This window comes from Ambystoma mexicanum, chromosome 4p, assembly GCF_040938575.1.
Source record: "Ambystoma mexicanum isolate Mex_15411 chromosome 4p, UKY_AmexF1_1, whole genome shotgun sequence".
Taxonomy (NCBI): Eukaryota; Metazoa; Chordata; class Amphibia; order Caudata; family Ambystomatidae; genus Ambystoma; species Ambystoma mexicanum.
In genome coordinates this window covers 667280506-667302574 of record NC_090927.1, presented here as the reverse complement: position 1 = coordinate 667302574, position 22069 = coordinate 667280506, and the positions used below count along the sequence as shown (strand labels likewise).

The window sequence follows — 22069 nt, the reverse complement described above, 5'->3', positions numbered from 1 at the left end:
GCTATGCTAATGCAAACTCTTTATCAATAAACCCACATAAAACAAAAATAATGCAAAGTTTGATCAAGACTACGGAATCTTCACATATATGGTGATTGGGTACAGAGTACCAGAAAAGGTGGACAATTGTATTTATTTAGGTTTTCCATTGTATTCTAAACCCAGTATTTCTAAAGTACAGGAATGGGTCTGAGCACGCACAATGGCAATGGTAAACACAATTAAGCTTGTTCATTCTAAATTTGTTACGTTTTCGGTGAGTCCAACTGTTAGATTTTATGAAAGAAAGCTTTTAGCTAGAATTTTATATGGAATTGAAACTTTTTACCTGTGGATTTTATAGATTTAAAAATCTGATCTGGAAAACTGTGCTGAGTTTTACGCTATGAACTTGGTTTGTGTTCACTGGAGGCTAGAGCACACTGGAGACCCTTAGCCTTTTATAGACAATGACTGGTACCTGTGACTCCCTGTTTTTAGATCTGAATATGGCAAATTCAGGTTACAACACTTGCTATGAAAGAGTTTGTGCCATTCTGTTCTGGGCTGCTCACTAAAATTGGCTTAACTGACATTGACCTTATGATTAATCCAGAGAGGGTAAACAAGATTTTGTATATTGCTAATTGGGTGCAAACCATTAAGGATGTTCCATTCTTATGAATCCCTCGAAATATTTGAGCATGGATCATAAGAAACAAGGTGTGAATGCCCCATATCTGTACAGATATCCAAACAGACATTTTATAAGATCCTTCTTAAAAATCAGATTTAATCTGTACCGGACTCGAGAGATCTTCAGAAAATATTACTTGCCAGAAAATAATTTGATGTGTTGTTTCTGTGCTCAAATTAACGAGAAAGAAACATTGTACCACTTGTTGGTAGTCTGCCCTAATTTGAAGGATAAAAGGCAACTGTATTCAAACAAACTCATTAAGGGCAGAAACTTGACAGGCTCTAATGGTGCAGAGTTTTGGGAAGACTGTCTGGCTGGTCACACGACTTCCATGGTAATCTCAATTCCTGTTTTTTTAGATAGTCCACAGTTGGATAATCCTATAAAGGACATGTCTGCAACACTCATGCACTTTATTCAAGGCTCTTTATTGTATGCACTTTACAAAACATTTTACTGAATGCACTTTGAATGCCCTTTATTGAAAGTGCTGTATTGAACATACTTTATTGAAATGCACTTTACTAAATGTACTCTACGTTTTGTACTGGAAGCACTAAGAGCAGATGCACTCTAAGTCAAAGTACTGTAAAGTAATGTGTTTCTTAATTGATTGTAATTTTCTCTTTTAATATGTGATTGAGTGGTGCTTGTAAATGGATTAGTTTTAGAGTTTTTCATTTTTTATATTTATAATTGATTATTTAATTTAATTTCTTCTTTGTGGTCAAAAGTTATGTTATTATCTAAATGACCAACCAAATTTGTTTGAAAAAAAACAATATCCTAATAGACTGCACTTAAGGAACATTATTTCAGATGTCCCTCTGAAAGTTGCTGTCATTCACTCCAATACACACATTTTAGTTCAGAACAAACAATAGGGTTAGATCGACTTCCCACGACCCTTGTGTACACAAACACTAACATTATAATCAAAATGATCAGGGCGGGCTAACTGTAGGAAAACACCATCTTAACTATGTATATCTCAGATATTTCGTCAGTGAATCCAAATTAATGATGAACTTACGCGAGGTCCAGAAGCTCCTGTGAATCCGGATGGCCCAGGAATACCCTGCAAACCCTGTGAAAGAAATGCGTAATTACATATAACAATTAAACATTGACTTGTACAAAACAATCTGTCTTCATGGTGAGCGCTTTGAGCTGATATGGTTGTGTTTTATTCTACCTTTATGTTCTTTTCACACAAGCACCTGAATTAACCAAAAGTGCATTGGACAATACACGAGAGTCTTAATTTGTGCTGCTCAGTGGTTGATGCAAATGACACTTGTGGCATGCACCAAATGTTCCTTAATCCATACTGGATGCTATCAAATTACAGAAGGTCCCATTTAAATGTATGGCCTGCAGCCTTATATTAAGGCTCCATGAGGCCTTCCCACCACCCCTCTGTGACCTTCTGCATGATCCTTAGAGGGCATAGACTGCAATATTGGAGATTAGCTTAATTATTACTATTTACTTTTTATTTGTATTGTTTAAAGCACAGACCTAGCTCGAGAGCAGCAGAGTGCTGTACAGAGTGTGGGAAGCCAGCATTTGGGATTCCATCTTTTAACAGTAGCACAGTACTGTAAGGTCTGTGTGGCGTCCATTGGAATTAGTCCTTGGTTAGGTGTTGTTGAAAGAGTTGGGGCATTCCGAGCCGACACCGGGATCGAGTTCCAGAGGGTGGGTGCATGACAAGAGAAGGATTGTTTGCGGGTCCTCTCTTTACAGACGAGTTGTGATTCAAGGTTGATTTGCTGCACGAGGAGTGTGTGCACCAGGTTAGCCGGCAGGCACTCTAGTGTGCTGCTTGTACCTGCTTTGTAGATGATACATGCCGTCTTGAACAGTAATAGTGTCCTGGATCCGTTCCTGTGCTCACTTGCATCCCCGTTGCCCCTTCCAACTCTTGGTTCTCTGCAACGGCTTCAAGCAGTCTTCAGTTGTGAATAAAACAATAATGCATTAAATGTATTAATATGACTAGCCTACTGATCCCGTTTACAACCAACCTCAGGCAGGGAGCGCCCACTGCACAAGATCTACTCATCTGCTCTACAGTGTAGTCATCCAATTTGGATAATTTGAGGCCCCAGAGTTTACAGTGCTTTGACACATGACTGTCATGGGTTCATGCTTCAGAAATGTACAAATAAATACAATTGATTGAATAGAATTCCTCAACTTTAAGAGTTTGACAATAACACAGTTGCATTTGTCAAGAACCTGGTTTCATCGTGGAGGTCCCTACTTGGGCCTGCCCTACATTTATGCAAATTCTGTGCATAATCTTTGCAATGATCTGCCCTACATTGATAAGAGTTTACGTGGCTTCATTCGGTTCTCTTTGGTATGTGGCAACCTGTGACTGTCTTTAGAGCTCTCTCTTACAATAAAATGCTCCCCTCTTGGTCCAAGGGAAACTGCATATCTTTAGCTTAAAGAAAGTTCGTCAAGGTATCAGGATCCCCAGTGCCTAATTTAGGAAACTATTTTTTTTAACAATTGCATTCAATATCCTGTTGACTACTTGGTACATTTGGCAGCTGTGTAGTTCACATGAAACCAGCAGAACTCAAGCTCAAGGGATGCACTGGCGCAGTGAAATGTTAGTAAACGAATGTGCCCATGAAAAATATTTAAATATGTCCCAGGGTGTTTCAATTTCCCTAGGGAATGTGTTGAAATAATCACAACAACCCTTAAAAAATGTCTCTCGCAAGTTTACCTAAGGATTAGATTTCCATTGCGATTTCAATATTTTCCAGGCTTGAGTATTAGAATGTTCAAAATGGAGGACTTGTTCTTGCAAAACAATCCTTTGCATGGAGGTATCGATGCCTACTCTCCGATTGTGAGCTCTACTCGAGTAGGGTTTGTGAGTTTTGAACAAAGTCTCTTGGAACTGGTTTTATCAGTAACCATTTTAATAGCCAACTCGTTATTGGACCACCAAAATGCCTAACATTCTTTGGGCGCAAACAATACCACTTCCATGGCTATGAAGGCTCTCAGAGATACAGAATGGTTGACGGAATGCTGACCAGTGTCCATTGTCAAAAAGCTTCAATCCACCCCTAACATGTATGCATTGATATGGTTCCGTAACATGCATGCACCGAGTGCTGACAAGACGCAAGAGCTTTGTGAAGTGCCACACGCCACTATACAATCACCTATGGGTGCTGATTTCATACCGCATACAAATGTTGAGATCAATGTGACAGTGACGTTATTATCCATGTAAACCAACCAGAGTCTAGGCGAGGTCCTCTATCTAGTATTCCACAGACAGTTCTCTCTCTGTTGTCAATTCACAACCAAAAGTAACCCTCAACACTTCTGTTTACAGAAGCTTCCCAAAGCACCTATGGTTGGGTTTTGACCTCAGTCTAAAATAAAGGGCATTCTAGAGTCTTGTGTCTTGGTTTATTCCGGGAACTAGGGTTGTGCTTCTGTAGTTTGAACCACAGCTGGAGGATCAGGTTGGAATAAGAGAATCTTAGTGCAATGGCTGGTGGGTGGATATTCCAGACATGTACCCCAGAAGACTATGCACATGGCGCAGAGAACTTTGAGTTTAATTCCCACATCCATTGGGACTTACTTTCACATACAGTAAAGGTTTTATTAAGCGGCTCCTTATTAGCCCAAATGCTCTTTCAACTGGCACCTCCATGTCTGATAATAGTAATGATTCCGGTTAACAAAGTTTCAGAGGCAAACGGGACAGGAAGCACGGTCATCCGGCCTGTTTGTTTTGCTTTGTTATCTGTATCACACTACCAGCTGCACCTCCTCAGAGGTATTCTTCCCTTCCTCTCCTTCCCCCAGAAGCTCACTGTCTCCCGAGCCCTGGTTCTCTCGAAGCTGGTCTACTGTAACAGCCTCTATCTTAACCTGCCTGCCTCCACTCTCCGCCCTCTGCAACTCATCCAGAACAGAACTGCGAGACTTGTCCTTGGCCTCAAGCCCAGGGACTGTATCTCTCCAGGACTGAAATCTCTACACTGGCTCCCAGTGGCTGCGAGGATAAAGTTCAAAACCCTCTGCATTGTCCACAAGGCCTTCTGGGGCCTGGGTCCTAAATACCTTCAACTCTCTCTTCCCAAATATCTTCCTTCCCGAGCCCTTCGCTCATCCGCCTCCAATTCCCTCAGGGTTAGCCGCTTCTCGAAGCATCGAGCTGGGGGTAGATCTCTCTCCGCGGCAGGGGCCTCCCTCTGGAACAGCCTTCCTGCCTCCCTGAAACTTGAGGAGAACCATCTCCGGTTCCGGAAGCACCTCAAAACCTTCCTCTTTGCTTCTGCTTTCCCTCTCCCTCTCCCCTGCTGAACAGCTAATAAATTCTTCACTGAAACTGCACTGATCCTGCAACTGGACCACTCTAAACGGCCTCGGTCCTGGGCCCAGCCACTCTCCACTTGCACTGATGCCCTGGAACCCCTTTGCACTGCGGGACTGTCTCTGTATCCCTACAGCCCCCCCCCCCTTCCCCAGCACTTGCTCTGCCCTTACCTCGCACTTGCCACCAGCTGGCCCTATTTATTTATTTATTACTTTACGCCACTTACCTTGTACTGCACTTCCCCCCCTCCCCTTCCCCTTGCACTTTTCCCCCTCCCCCACCCCTGCACTTGCGCGATCTGAATGACACCTGGCCTAGTAGGATCGTTGTCCGTCTCCCCTTGTCCCTCCCCTCCCTGCCTCGTCGCGCCTTGAAACACATGTGTATAGGCGCGTTACAAATACCATATCATATCATATCATATCATAATCGACATATGGTTAAAAGGAATTTTGATTATCCAGTATCATTGGCTTCCTAGTGGTGCCGGATAAACACATTTTTACTGTATATTTATTATTATTTATTTACTGTAATTAGTCAAACGACTTTTTACAAATCATTTATATTACATGTACATATAATATAATCCACAATAACATTTCAACAATAGTATTCCACTAAAATCATCATATTCATTATTAAAATCTCTAAAAATACATTCGATTTTCTCTTTATGGATGGTCGTATTTAAGTATTTTGTTAGTCATTCAATCAATGCAGAAACGTATGTAAGATAAACATCAGCCAAATAATTAAAAATGCACATAATTCATACTATACAGTTCAGAGCTCAGATACTAAACATACATATGGGGAAATAAGCAATGTGCAAATAAGTATATTGATCAGTGCTGTGATATTGTACATATCAATATGTGCAAGCAAGCAATGTGCAAATAGATATACAAGTCGGTGCTCTGATGTTATATTTAAAATATGTACAGTGAAAAAATGTGCAAATAGACCCAGCAGTCCAACTCCACTGTCGCTAGTCAACATCTGAACTGGTCAACTGCAATGCCCATTAGCTTTCTAATTTGCACCCAGACCCTATAAAGTTCGATTTATACCTAGACTGAAACAGAGTTAAAAATGTTTTTCCAAGAATCGGCTGATTTTATTGAATGGTAATAGTACACTCTGTAAATACGTGTCTAGCAGTTTCTGGGGAACCCCGTAATTTACAGACACAACAGTATCTTTCGTCCAGGTGCATCTTCAACTGGGGACCTGGGACAGTAGGTAGGGTGAGTTGGTCTACACGCAAGCACAATAAGAGCAAACGGATTTTAGGATTAGGACTCTGTATAATATACGATTGTGGCCTCTTGAACTCATGCACCACTCTAAACACATGCTGATAGCTTTTTAAGCTGGAGATGTGGTCATAGTTTTTGTTCCAATCGCACAAATGTATAGTTTTGAATGTTAACATTATAAGATCGCCAAAGCTATCACCTCTGTTAAGACGATCCCTCCCACAATTGGTACCCAGGACTTTTAAAAGGGGTCATATTGGGGCTGCCTTGGACTTTCTCCTCTCTTCCTGTCTACCTATACCCCCAATGAGATCGGCCCTGATTCCATATGCAGGAATTCCATTGAGATCGAGGACCTGAGTGTCAAGATCTTCCTACAAACAATTCCCTCGACTCGCTTGGGCCAACTAAGATCTCTCATTCTGTGGGCTTCCAAGCCGTATAAAATAGCAGGGCAGAAGCACTGTTTTTATAGAGTTACTTTCCTCTCAAGTTAATAGGTATCCCTACATAATATCCCCAACAAAAATATCGCCGTACATATGGTTGTCCCGCCATAGGCAATATTTTTGGGGGGATAATTTTTGGGAGCAGGAGTTGCGGGGGTGTCCCCCGCACATTTACAAATAATGTGGGGGTGTCCCCCGCAGGGTCCATGGCTCAATATCACCGCCAACATATGGTGATATTTTTGTATTGCAATATTTTTACGGGGATATGGAACCAGTTAATATCCTGCAGTGTGAAATGCAAATTTGCAGAAAAGACGGGTTAACAAACTGGCTTTTCTTTTCTTTGTCCCTATGATGTATTTGTAGTCAATCGCTGCACTCATCTCTAATCCTAAATAAGAATAGTGATCAACATAATCCCCACTGTGGAAATTAGGGTCCTCCTTGGAGGAGATCAATATGGTCTTAGTCTCCTCCACGTTAATTACGAGATCATTCTCCCTTGTATATTTAAACCATAGCATGGTTTTCCAATGGATAACCCATTGCTATTGAATTTTGTATAAAGCATATCTATCCAATGTACTGCTGTGAATAAAGTTGCAGCCACCCTGGCTCACTGGATCAAGAGACCTGCTGCATTCTGCACAGGGTTTATGCCCCTGCAGTCCATGTTACACTTCTCATTGCCATCTGTTGACAAGGACACTATGCGCCAGAATCCAACACAAGCATACAAGGACATCCTGTTCAGGAATCTACCTTGTGTTCCAAATATCCCATTCTGCCACACCTCTGTGTCAACACAGCAAAGCAAAAAAAATGGCATGTTCTCATTTTGATGGGCGATCTTACTCAAAAGTCTCTGGAAGCGTTAGATTGCAAGCAGCTCACTGCAAGACTCGAGCAATGAAATGAGTTTGGCTGTCAGAGCTGCTAGATCCAAATTTGGATTGGTTTTCAACCCTTCTAATATTTAGAATTTTAGAAGGCACAACATTCCCAGGATCGGCTCATTCAGAAGGGCTGGATTACAGAATCAGTTGTGGCGTATGCAAAATGCTTGGCTGGCGGTAATATGCAATTTGCACACGTTTTTGACCGCTCATATTTGGACTTGGCTATGTTTTGGGGAGGTATTTTTTCAGTTAGCCAGTAATTTGAATAAATAAACTACAGGTGTCAGAAAGGAAACATGAGCCAAATGTAGCCTGGGCAAAGAAGAGCAGCCAAACATACCAGTGTATGGCAACAATGACTGCCAGCAACACGTTTTTCACTGGGCAAACATTTGTATGTAATTAACTGCTGCCTACTGTCGCCTGTTTTCAATTGAGGTTCGATCATTTTCCACATTAACCTCCTAAGGTTAACAAAGAGTAAGGACATGGGTGAAAGGGTGCAGCGAGCGTGGTGGCATTTTGTGCATTAGGAATTCCACAGACAAACGTTTATCTCCTCAGAAACAGGCGCCACATCGATGTCAATTTTCTCATAGAACTTATCTTCCCGCCCTGCCCAGAGTATAGATTCATGTTAGACAAACACCGGGCCTCTGCTGCCTGCATTGCTTGGAGCAGGCTTAGAAGCCGCGTGCAGAATTCCCAGCTCTAATCCTCAGTGTGGACTTTCTAAAATGGCGTGCATACGGTATGCTAGATTTGCATCGTATTATAGAAATCAGAATATCTTTACCTCATCGCCTTTCTCTCCGGAGAGGCCAGGAAATCCACGCTCACCTTTGATGCCCTGGTAAAATAGGAGACTTTAGCAATCATTGTATTTCATATCATCGCACACGCTCTGCATCAGGTGCTGCATTCTAATGTCTTGCATGAGTTGCAAGGCGTCCGCAGCCAGCGTTCCAGGCTGCGGTCTTGCCAAAAGACAGCGGCTCATCGTTTGAAACTTAAATCTACTAACTTGACTGGATCATGCAGCCCCAGTCTAAACCCATGGACAGTAAACATATTTTACGTTGATTTATTTGGCGTTAAGTACAAAATACAGACATATCTGCAGAATTTGTTCAAACACTACTCACTTCCTGAACTTACCTTTGGACCTTCTCTTCCGGGAATGCCGGGGGGCCCACGTGGCCCAGGATCTCCCTGCGAAAGTTGATGATGTGAAAATTAGTAGGAGAAATGGGCGATACCCCTTCAGTGTTTCCCACCATGGCGTCACAACTGGGCTTGATTCTTAAGAACTTCTCGGGAGTAATGCACTGGGAGAAACTCTGAATGACTCTGACTTACTTTCAGTAACCCAGAGTAACTCTCCAAGAATAAGGCAGATGTAAGCCAGACTTACTATGGTAACTTCTCTGTGAATTGAGCTCTCTGTGCGGAGATTCGGGTTGGCTTTCTGGTCACCCGCCCCGTTGATGACATTCTTTTATATATATACTGGTGAACAGAACTAGGCATAGAAATTAAACAAGAATTCCTGGACTGAATATGATGCAAATATTTGTATGCAATCATGTTGGGAACCTGTGTATATAAAGACATTGCAGACACGCTTTGCTAGTTTAATTTTACATGTATGATCGTCTACCTTTACAAAGTAGGATTACGCTTCTATTGTAGAACAAGGGACTGTATTAGTATATGGGTTTACATAGTGCACACCTAGCTAGGAAGCACTGTAAATGTCATTTGGGGTTAACAGTGATGGGTGGAAGGGGAGGTTATAGGTTATAGTAGCTTGGGCATGCCATACTACAGGAGTGGTATATATGTATAGGTATAGAAGGTCCTTAGTAACCCCTTGGTTTTCCCAGAAGAGCAAGGTTTTGCAATCCTACTTGAACAGCATGTACATTGGAGCAGTCCTTCCTGATTGTGACCGTGATGGTGTTCCAGTAGGCTGGGGCATAGCAAGAGAAGGCCTGGTTCCTGTTTTTCCTCTTTGTGTGTCAGTTCAGTCTCAAGCCTCGCAGTTGTCTGGCTGCTAGAAGAGCATGCCCCGCCAAAGCTTGAAGGTTTTGTGGCTCAGGTGGGACATATTAGCATTCAAGTTAGAAAATAATGACATGGTACAGATGGCTATTATAGAAAGAGGTGGTGCCCAATATCTGCCTGAGTTCCACCAATCCACTATTCCATGGCAGATTTAATGCATTGCATGTCTTTTAATAAATGCAGTGGCTGTCTGCAATTACCACACATTTGACCAAAGACACCCATACACGATTAAGGAAGCCTGTGGAAGTGCAACCGTGAAAGACTGTGGCAGGCCTCAATGCTGCTCAGTGGCCATTAGCAGAACCTAAGAAAATGTGGAAGGCTACAATTATAAGACTGCCTCTGGAGAGGAGACAGTCAGAAATGTCTAGCCCTGACTTTTGAAGTTTGGCCAGGTCTTACTGGTGGATATCTCTGTATTGTGGGGGTGAATATAATATAACATTTTCAAATGCAGAGTTACAAGATATATATAGTCCATTATCCCCATGGCAATTACATCATTAAAGGAAACACTTATTATTGAACACAATACATAAAAAATCTACGGTATCGTAATTCAGTTGGCTACTGAGAAGAAGCCCATTTATAAGGAAAGGAAGGCTGGAGTCCTCAGGAAGTTCTGCAAGACCCCCGAGCAGTACCCTTTGAGCTTTAGAGAGCTCACCAAGAAAGAAGGTCAAAACTTTGAGAAGTTTCTGCATCAATTCTTGAAGTATCTGAATGGATGGGTTACAGGTGACAAAGTTGACACGTTTGAGGGCATGTTCAAATTAACTACATGTGAGAATATCCTCAATAACTGTGAAATGGAGTTACATCAGCATCTAGTGTTAGTATGTCAGAGACCAAAGGGAGATTGCAAAGGCTGCTGACAAATATGTGAGTACTCGAGTCCAAAAGAAGGCCCAGGCAATTACTGCTAAACCAGATGACAAGGCAGTTGATGAGAGTAAACACAAGGAGGGCAAGAGCACAGGCTCTCACCCCCCCTGCCAAAACGCTGCTCCAAAAGCACGAAGGGAAATCCCTGACACATGGTTTGTCAGCACCCACAGAAAGAAGGAGAGAGGGCACCCTAGCTATGAGGCACCTGCATCCACAGCCCCATGAGGCTGCATTATATGTGTAGATGACACACAGGAGAGGAGAATGCGCTTGCAAGGGTAGACCCAAGCAGGCTGTAGTTAGTGGTACCCTCTTGGTGGAGGAGGAGGCAATACTTAATGTGGGCATCATAGATGATGAATTCTCAACTAGGCCACAGGTTGGCCAAATGCACCCTAATAACGCTATGTGGGAAATGTACTCCCACTGAGGCCCTGTTTCCAGCTTACACAGCAATATATTTGGACCACATGCTCATGAATGGGGTCAAAGTAAAAGCACTGCGTGATACTGCTGTGAGTATCATTGCTGTTCGATAACAGTGGGTGCGTGAGGACCAGATTATTCCTTGTCCTTCTAGGTTAGTCAGGGGGTTTGATGGCCTCACCAGATGCCAACTGGCTATCATAGAGTTTAGCTAAAGGGGTGAAACCTCTCTGCTGCGCGTCACTGTCAAGGATGCAGTTCCAGTGGACTGTCTGTTATGGAATGACAAGCCCGATGCTGAATTCATTGCAGCGTTCGTAAGATATAGGGCCAAAGAAGCAGCGCGATTAGCAACCCTCGAGGTCATGGGTCCAGAGGTGCTTCCAGCATAAGATGGTGTTAGTCCGGTGCCAAAGGTGCTGCATAGGCCTGATCCCGAGTCTACATAGAGGCCTGCTCATATTGGAGAGGACCTAGTGGTCACTGAGGTGTCTACTGCAGTGGCACCAGGTTCAGTGGCTAGAAGGTTGCCTACAGGTATAGAACCACACCCTGAGGTGGAAGACACAGTAGTCTCAGACCTCAAGGGACTACCAAAGCAAAGTGACTTGTCCTTAGCTGGAGGCCCCCGCCAGGCTGACCTTTGCCAGGGTGCAACACATCTGTCTAAATCATGAGCAGACAGAGAAACAGGCTCAGGGGAAAGCCCTTGGAATGTACAAGGTGTACTGGGAGAAGGGTCTCCTGTACTCTGAGCTCAGGAATCCTGTAGTAGGGGCCAACAGGAGGTTGCTGGTGCCCCAATGTCATGTTAGGTTCCTACTGGACTTGGCTCATGACATTTCTTTGGCAGGTCACTTAGGAGTGACCAAGACAGCGACAGGCTGTCTGACCATTTTTACTGACCCCCAAACGGGTGTGAAAAAAAAGGAGTTTGTGAGGTCCTGTCAGACTTTCTAAGCATCTGGTAAGCCTGGCAGGGCATCAAAGGCCCCTTTAATTTCACTACCAGTGGTTGGACGGCCTTAAAAGAGAATTGGCATGGACATTGTGGGTCCTTTGGTACATAAGACCTACTGAGAAAACCTTTAAATTTCAGTCGTGGCAGACCACGCCACCCAGTACCCAGAAGCCGTACGCTTATGAAGCATCAAAGCCCCAGTGGTGGCAAAGGCTTTTATAGGGATATTCTCCATGTGGAATTCCCCAAAGAAGTCATTTCCGACAGGAGATCAACTTCATATCCATATATATGAAGGTAATGGGGGCTGAATGTGGAGTTACAAGTTCTCCACAACCTTTCACCCACAGACCAATGGGTGTGCTGAGTGGTTCAACACGACACTGAAGGGCATGATACGTGGCTTAGAAGAGCACTGGAGCAGAAAATGGGATACTCTCCTGCCATGACTTTTGTTTGCCTACCAGGAGGTGGCACATGGCGGTGTAGGGTTCATTCCCTTTGAGCTCCTGTTTGGCCATCCTGGTAGGAGTCCACTAAGCCTGGAGCGGGGAGGACGGGAGGGCAATCCCCAACTCCTTCCCATGACACAGTGGATTATGTGCTTGGCCTGAGATCCAAGATGGCCAAGTACGGAGAACAGAGCACTCAAAATCTGAAGGCCAGCCAGGAACTCATGAAACACTGGCATAGTCAGAAGGCCACAGTGACAAAGTATACTCCATGACAGATGGTTTGAATTATGGAGCCTGTTAATCTGAGTGCCCTTTCTGATAAGGGGACTATGTCCTATGTGGTGCTTGATAAGATAAGTGAGGTTGATTCAAAGACCCCTCGGCAGATGTACAGGATGTTTCATGTCAACCAGCTAAAACCTCATTATAGCCAGGTTAACTTTTTGATGGCTCTCATGATGCACGATGTGACTGAGGAGGAGACAGATCCCCTCCCAGACTTGCTACACACAGAGTGCCCTGACCGGTCTCTTGGGGGAATTCAGATCTACTCAGACCTTAGTGAACAGCAATTGCGGGCCTGCCAGCAGCTGCTCGGCCAGTACACAAGTCTGTTCTCAATTACTCCAGGCAGAATTGATTGGTGCATCAATGAAATTGGCACCCGAGACAGTAAGCCGGTCAAGAGCAGAATTCACTGGATGAGGCTCAGTAGTGGGAAGACTGAAGTCTGCTTTTGTGTGGACTAAAGCGGCTCAATTCTGTCACAAAGACAGATACGCACCACATACCTTGGGCAGATGAGCTGATTGACTGGTTATACGCTGGCAAATTCATGAGTACCTTTGACCTTATGGCAGGGTATTGGCAGGTTGGCCTAAAGAACCAAGCAAAGCAAAAGCGAGATCAGCCAGTTTACTGTGATGCATTTATGCTTAAAGAATGCCCCTGTCATCTTTCAGAGGATTGTGAAACAGGTCCTATATGGGTTAGAGGACCTCAGCGTTGCATATAGTGATGATATTGCAGTCTTCAGCCATACAGCAGAAGACCATCTATCCCACCTGAAACAGGTGCTTCAAGCCATACAGGAGGCTGGCTTGACTATCAAGGCATCCAAGTGCAGGGTACTATTACTACCTGGGACACCAAGTGGGTGGCGGTAAGAAGCAGCCTCTCCAGGCCAAAAACCAGGCAGTGATGGATTGGGATATCCCCACTATCCAGACTCAGGGGAGACCCTTCCTGGTCCTCACTGGATACTACTGATCTTTCATCAAGGGGTATGGGACTTTTACCCTTACCTTGAATAATGTAACCCCTAAGAAGGTGCTGAAGAAGTTCACTTAGACCTCTGTCTGCCAAGACTCCTTCCAGAGCTTGAAGGATGGCTTGTGCCTGGCCCCAGTTCTGAAGATCCCGGAATATGGGCAAGAATTCATCATACAGACAGACGCTTGTGAGTTTGGAATTGGTGCATTGTTAGTGCAGCTAGGCTATGAGGGGGTGGAGCAACCTTGTGCATATTTTATCAGGCAACTGACCAAGTGAGAGTATAACTGGGTCACAATTCAAAAGGAGGCTTTTGCAGTTGTGTGGGCGGTTCTTAAGATGAAACCCCAGATATGTGGGTCTCATTTTACCATCCAAATGCACTGAAGACCTCTGAGGTGGCATATGGCTAGGCAGGGTGAGAATCCAAGTTGTGTTTGGTAATATCCCTACAGGGTTTGGACATGGATCTCCAACATAAACATGGGCCCCAGCTCTCTAACGTAGAAGGCCTCACTAGATACATCCGCCTTCAGGATGAGCCAGGCCCTTAGAAGGGCGAGTCTCAACATTATTTGCTGGGGGCGTGTGATGTACAACCATCTGGAAAGGGTGTAAAGGTCTGTTTTTTTATATTTTTATTAAATAATAAAATGATGCATGTAATTCCATCTCCGAAAAGGGAAATCTGTTAATTAGATTTCCTTGTCATAAGCTTCATGCTAAAATCATAGTATGTTGTTGTGCCCTGCTGCATAGGTATCTTGATTCACAGCATCTGCTCTACCAGTGGCACACAGCAGGCTCCGAGGTCACATGTGCCATCTTGACAGCTGCAGTGACATCCAAGTCTCTGCAGTGCAGGAGCTGCATTTAAAACATACAACCCTGTTCCAAAAAGTGCAAAACTCTGGAGATAATGTTCTGGTGGCACAATAAACTGTAAATATAGGCCAAACCTGAGTTAGGGAATGGTGGACAGTATCACGCAGAGAGATCCCCAGCACATTAGATTGATTTCACACATATGTCAACCCTGTAAGCCCAGTTCAGATGTAAAAGTGTTATGTGTATTCCTCCAAGACACACCCACCCCTGGCCACTGACAGGACTGTAGCCTTGGGGGATTAATTCTGTTTGTACCTTTGTAAGGACAGGTAATACCCATACCCCCAGGACATCCACTCCACAGGACACTGGCCTGGGAACAGAAAACAAGAGGCAGGCCCATTCACAGATAGCCAAGCCTCACACGAGGGGGCTGTATTTCTAAAAGCCTTTGATCCTATTGAGAAGGAGAGGGAGCAGGGTTAGGGTAGCCAGAGAGGGCACTGTACAGTTTTGGGAGGGTTCTGTTATCTCTTTACCTGTCTTTCTCTTTCCTGTCCCCTCCACTTCCTCTGGAGCAAAGCACTTTGGGTCTGACATCATGAGGGCAAAGTCCACACATTTCAAGAACAGGCATTGGACACCTAAAGCAGGCTAGCTTTAGTCCAATCACACTGGGTCTTTTGCCTATAAAAGAAGGGGTCTCCCACCACTTCTTTGAATCATCTTGGGAATCATCTTGAAGCATCTTTGGATCATCACTTGACAACATTTGGCTGGACCCTACTGAGAGACAAGTCCTCTCTAAAGTCCTCCAGTTGAGAGGTGAAGGCAGGAGTTCCAAGGAAGAGGCCAGCTCTGTCCACTAACCATCCTCAGGGATCATTCTGGGGTGATCTCTGCTGCTGGACCATAAGCCTGTCTCTCTGCCAGTCACCCTGTTGCGTAGGACCTCACCATGTTGCAGGTCCCCTGAAGGTGTGTGTCAGCCTCCCCTGTGTTTGGCAGCCTGATAAAAAGGACTGAAATTGGCACTTGAGATCCAGGAGTCTGACTCAAAGCACCTGCAAACCAAAACAGCCAAGTCCCCTGTTATCGACAATGACCCGGTCTGAGCCATGACTCAAATGCGCTCGACACTGAGCAATCTAGCAGGCCCCTTTGACACTGACCTTTGATGTTCATTTTTCTCTGAAACACTGTTTGCTGTTTGACTCCATTCACCACCGCACCAGCAAAAGCGTGTTGTTGCCTCAGCTTGAACCACAAAGTACTGATGCCTTGCTTGCTCGAGCCGCCATCTGAAACACCAGCTACTTCTTCACTGCTCTTGTAAGTCAATCGACCCAACCCTGCTGTTCCCCAAACATTGACCTCCGAGCCTCCGCATATAATCAACTTGCCTGTGTATTCTGGTACCAGCCCACCGCCATCAAACTGTGACCGCTAACTGAACCTGGGGACTGTTCTAACCGCACAGCATGAGTAATTGATCCGAAAGCGCAGCCACCTTCCGTTTGAGTCTGACTCAACGCCAGCCTGCGACTGGGCCATTTTGACTGCTGCACTCTTGACCCGAGCCGAAAGCGCGATCAGCACAGAGAAGCCTGGATCAATGCTGTTGAACCACCAAGACATTTGCAAAGGTACTCTTGACAGATATCTGCCCCCGGCCCATCTTTGGGCCCTAGAGACTAGATAGGTCATTTTAATCCTGTTTTAAAACTCGAAGAAATGTCCTTTTGAACATTGTTTCTCCCCTTGCCTCATCACCCAGAGTGCTGCATCTATTCTGTCTGTGCATATTCTGTGTTTCTTCTACAGGGGTGGGTTATTGCAGTGTTTTCTAGTCAATTAGTATTGTACATGGTGTGTCTGATTAAAGTATATTTTTTTTAATAAAAGATTTAATTGCACATTCTTTTATTTTGGACTGTTATACTTTGCTGTTGGGTTGCTACTGAACCACATTCATACCACTCTTAAGAGCATAGCCTTCCCTCTGTACACATTACCACAACAGGTGAAGGAGGTGTATCTCTTCACTGTGCCTGTTTTATCTTTATGATTGTGTTGGCTCTTGGTTACTAGACTTGTGAGGGATGAGTGTGGGCATTTTAGCATCTACTCATCCTTGTACTCCTGGAGGGCAGAAGTAAATGTGTCCCAATCAAATTGTGGGGAACCATTCTCATTCATACATGGCAGTCAAAGGGAGGCCAGGAAGTTCATACTAACCTTCCTGGAACCGGCGTAGTTCAAGTGAGATCACTGTGCCATGTTCATTAGGCTTTCTATACAAGGGGCAATTATTTTCATAAGCTACTTTTAGGTATCACAAGAATGCATCTTTCGCTGGTTCTGCCAATTCTGTACTACTGGATTACCAACACCCTCTCTTTGAAACCCCTTACTTGCAGTGATGTTCAAAGAAGCCATCAGGAGGTTGCTGTTACCTAAAATGCACTGCCAGGTACGACAACATCTCCCCAGCTATGAAGACACCTCAAAACACTCAGCCTGACCCACAATGAATTCCGTGGCCATGAGACAAGATATCTCTCTAAAGGAGCCCTAGGCTTTCTTCGGATCAGACACAAAAGGTCTGTCTACCGAAAGTTGTTGTGTGGCAGCCAGCAAAGAAAAACATGTTTTAGTGGTAAGACCCTCCATTGTCTAAGGCACAGTGGAACTTTCTCTACCTCTTTACGTGGGTTCAGAACTTCTAAAGTTCAGAAGAGCTCTACAGATGCGCATGTTTGGTTGAGATCATTGATACTGAAGCACCGTACTTTCTCTGATCTTTTTCCCTCCCTCATACGCGGACTACTCTTTCCCTCCACGATCACCAACATGCACTGACGTGACCGCCAGCCAGGGGGCTGGAATGCAGCAATAGTGTGGAAGACTAGAAGTCTACCCATTTCTCAATCGCTTTGATCAATCCAAGCACACATGCACACAAGACTGGGAAATACTTGAGGGAAAATGACAATCACCCCTACCTTCAGCAAAGTTCCAATGTCCCCCAAAAGTGGAAGCGCAATCTGAAACAACAGAAGAAAAGATTAGCAATGGTGGCACACTAGCTCTTTTTTTTCTCAGGATATTCACCAGTCAACATTAGGACTTTGTTTATTAGACAAATTGCTAAAAATGTTTTTTATTGTCAATTTTCCTTTTTTTGAGAAAGTACTTTTTTTGCTCTCCCGCCATACATACGTCCACCCATTCCTCCACCTCAAACTCCTCTTTTTCCAAACCTTGTCTTCACCTTTCCATTTTTCTCTTGTTTAACCATTTGTTGACACTATTTTCTATCCTCCTTTTTATGTACGGTTGTCAAAGGAATTGATCAAAAATGAAGTTGGTAATAATGAGCATTCATTTATTGTAGTGCGTCAATTGTATAGCACCTTTCAATCATTATGTCGGTCATTATGACTGAACACCTATTTACCACCACTTTGCCCAGAGTGAGTGGCAGTGAAGGCGGCTATTTAGCTAATTAAGAATAGAGGCCGCTAAGTCACAATTGAAAGAACCATTTTTTTAATGCTACTCTGTTCAGTGGTTGCAGATGCTACCAACGTACACCCCTCATGAAGTGGAATTGTAGTTTGTATCCTTGTCCCTCCTTTATTTAAAAATAATGAACAAATAATTATTATATTGCATATCAAAAGCCTAGCACTGTTGTAATCTCTGCGTTCAATTGAGATCCCGATGTATATGAGGCCAGTGTTTCAAAGTATTACTTGAAGTAAATAACACCGTGCACATTTAGGCTTTGTTCTCAAATGCCCCAATTGATGGTGTGTGTTTCCTTCTTAATACAAGTATAAACAGCAGTTAATGATAAGCACGGCATTTTCACGAAGCAGGGATCAGCTGGGCTCCTGCTGTAAATCCTAAGCCTTTATTCTTAAGCTTTACAAGACAATGTTCACCTAACAGGCCGTGGTAAACACGCCACTCCTTTCCCATTACACACACCGCCACAGAAGGCTGCGGCCATTTTCTTTCAGCAGCAGCAGCCCGGATGTTTACTGCTCATTAAACATGCCTGAGTGGCAGATAGGCTCCCTGCACTTCATGGGTCAGGGTAAACAGCACGGCCTGATGAGAGAATGACGATGCAAAATGTCTGCCTAGTGCACAAAAAGCTGCATAGCATCTCGGTGCTGGTGCTGCCTGCCAGTGGAAGCAGCTCACGGCCATTTGTCTTCCATCATCTATACTAGGCATTTGAAAATCGTACGTCCGATTCTCGTTGGTGAACGCTTTAATTACTATTGGAAATGCTCAGGGCCCAAAAGTACTAAGTGAGTGTTGCAATTTCCTGAAGTACAGTGATCCCTAGTCGGGTGTAATCCGTTAGTGCGGCTCTATTAATCCAATGAGGAGGAAAGCCCTCTCGTGCTGTACTACGTGGGACGCCTATTGTTTCTAAGACGGAGCACTCTGCAAGAATCACCGTCCCTCCTGGGTACTGAAGGACACTTACTGCTACATTTTGGCGCAGCACTCTGAATACTCAATGGTGCCCTCTTGTGCAGCGGCTCCGGGGCAATGTCTTCCCCCTTGCACTGCACTCAGCCGCCGCACGGTCTGTCCCTGATGCTTTGCTCAGTGGCAAACACTATCAAACCCTGGTCTGCACTCTATGGCAGTCACAGTCCCTGCATTCATTTTTGAATCTTACATTGTATTGTGCCAGCAGTTTTTTCCTTGACTAGAGTGCCCATCAATCATCATGAACACTTTGACATCAACAATAAAAAATTTTACACTATAAACTATTGTACACCTGCACTACCAATTTGGCTTTTTTTTTTTAAAACAAATGAAACGTACCTTGTATCGAAACCCTGATGTGAATTGATGACACTTCACTGAATTTCAACTCCAAGGAAATGATATCGGCCCTCATTATGAGTCCAGCGGTAACCGTGCCGGTAAAGCCGGCAGGTAGCCGCCGGAACCGTAATGATTTACTGGAGCTTGACTTGCCGGAAACACTGGGGCATTTTTACCCCGGTGGTCTGGTAAATCAGGCACCCGCAACTGTAAATCCCATTCCCACTTGAGTTAGGACTCAATGGGAATGGGGACCACGGAAGTATCAGCACAGTTAATAACGGTGCAGGTGCTTCCATTAAATTCTGCAGCTGGGCACCGTTCTGCGCGCCAGGAGTGCCCTGGCGGGCGGTACGGTACCCGGCCACAGACTCGTAGTTTGCCGGTCTGGAAACAATGGTGCCGGTTAGCTTGTAATGAAGGCCATCATATTTTTCTTCCATTACCCCTGAGGATGGATCCCTATCCTCCAAACTCGATTTCCAGTTTTGACTTCTGCACTAAAATGGCAGCATTTAGGTTACCCAGACATTAGCTGCCAATAAAAATGCATATCAATAAAAGTGCAGCAACAAAAATGTACTTTCTTTTGATGCCATGATCCCATCTCTTCTGACAGCTTTTCAATCTGCTCACATCACTCATATCCCTGGGGTTGCTACTCCTGGGCTCTTCACTAAGCCTTTAGAACAGAGGCACCAAATTGGGAGTGTCGAGGCTCCTGACGAGCCACCATCCACCCCTATCAACACGATATAGACCACCTTGTCTGGGTCTTCCCATACTTTACAGGTCCTATGGACAACACTTCCACCTTTGTCTCGTGTAAAACTGTTAAAACCAAAACAATTCCTTAACTTTGCAACTCCAAACACCTGATCGGCCCCAAACATGCATCCAGCATGCATGATCTTCTACAAGACCCTGACATTGCTCTCCAGTCCATAGCTGAGATGAAGTTCTCTGACAACCTCCCTACTTTATTGGCCATGCGCCTTTCAGATGACTATACATTCTTTGCAAAAAACAGAGCAAAGTATTCGGGCAAGGGCACTGCCTTGATCCACCCTGAATATCGCTTTGTGGAGATTACTAGCAACCACACGTCCTTCTTCGAAGGACTGGCATGCAAATGTTCTCTCATAACAACAACTTAACCTTGCCCATCATCTATAGACCTCTAGGCAATACTGTGGCCTCCCTGACTACATCCGCAAACTGCAATCCAGGTCAGGAAATGTCCTCACCATGGGCAACAAATATTTAGTCTTAAAGTCCACAGATTAAGACCACTGCAATCTTCCTTGACTACTTAGTCATCTTGGAGTTCTCTCTTCTGCCTTCATTGGTGACACATGAAGCGGGTCACGCTCTGGATGTGTCTCTGCCAACCTGCCCTTCTCGGACCCAAGTATAGCCCCACTCCTCGGGTTCGGCCAAACCTCTTAATATACAGTCGCCCATGGAATGTATTCAAAATCATGCAAACAGCTGAACCAAACAATCAGAATGTTTCCTATTAAACACCAACACAACATTTCAATTAACCTTCATTGTCAATGACAAACTCTGGGCAACTCCTCACTTCACAATTAGTTCAGGACTCTCAAGGAAGACATAACCAGAACTCTCAATATCTTAGCCACATTCGTGCACCAAAAAATGAAATTACAGGATGAAAATAGTACCAAGTTATGGGATGGAGAGCTGATGCTACTAAAAAAATAAATTAAATAAACTGCTAGCTTAAACACACATGGGGAAAACCGGGCTACCTGCACCCAGCACAAAAGAAGGCCCTACCCAATCAACACATCATTTTTACCCTACCCACAGAAAACCCACTGAAGTCTTCAGAATCTGCTGAGAGCTCAGAAACCCTGCATACTGTGGTACAGCCATTGCACTCTCTCAGTAACAAGGTGACAACCCCACAGCTTTCTATCAAAACAAGGACAAATAAATCCTGCGCAATACCCGTGCCATTGCAGCTGTATGCCGCATGTGGCAGCCTCTTCAGATTGCTCCAACGCGCCACCCTCAAAGCCTTGATACAAACTGTTTCCAAAAGGAATGCCTTCTCTCTTCATAACTACCCTCGCCCGGCTAGCACCATTAGAAAGATCAGATTAATATTGACACCTGACTTGACAACCCTCATCAACTGCTCATGTACTCACAGGCAGTACCTAAAGAGCTAAAGGAAGTCGTCAGGAGGCCTCTTCTGAAAATACTTCTGCAGATTCTACCATGCTGTACAACTCTCGCCCGCTCACAAGCAATCCCTTCACTGAAAAGATTCTGGGAAAATACAGACCAAACATCTACTGAATTACTGCGACAATATCGGACATAATAACCTCCAGTCAAAGTTCCTCCTAACTTATATCAGGGGATCTGCATTATTATACAGGAATGACGAACTTCGGCCCATGGCAGTCAAAAACACTCCATAGGTTCTATTTTATTGTACGTTTCTGCAGCCTTTCAAGCCTTCTACCAAACTACCCTTCTTCAAAGACTTCAGCATTTCTAGACATCCCGGGGTAGGCTCCCTCTATTCCAAACCTTTCACCACTACCACCAGTGTCCCCCATGCCTCAGTCCATTCCCCAGTGCTCTTTCACTGCTGCATGAGCCAATGCTGGAGA

At 44.4% G+C, this 22069-nt stretch overlaps 1 protein-coding gene across 3 annotated transcripts in view; it reads right to left on the bottom strand.

The window, feature by feature from the left end:
* The window catches only part of COL19A1 (collagen type XIX alpha 1 chain), a 2241461-nt gene that overhangs the window by 238641 nt on the left and 1980751 nt on the right, over nt 1-22069 (bottom strand). For all 3 annotated transcript variants that reach the window (XM_069606203.1, XM_069606204.1, XM_069606205.1), the window contains exons 34-37: nt 17564-17605; nt 8817-8870; nt 8455-8508; nt 1713-1766 (exon numbers count right to left, since the gene is read on the bottom strand). In XM_069606203.1, the coding sequence (XP_069462304.1) occupies nt 1713-1766; nt 8455-8508; nt 8817-8870; nt 17564-17605 (204 nt within the window). The remainder of the gene's footprint in view (nt 1-1712; nt 1767-8454; nt 8509-8816; nt 8871-17563; nt 17606-22069) is intronic.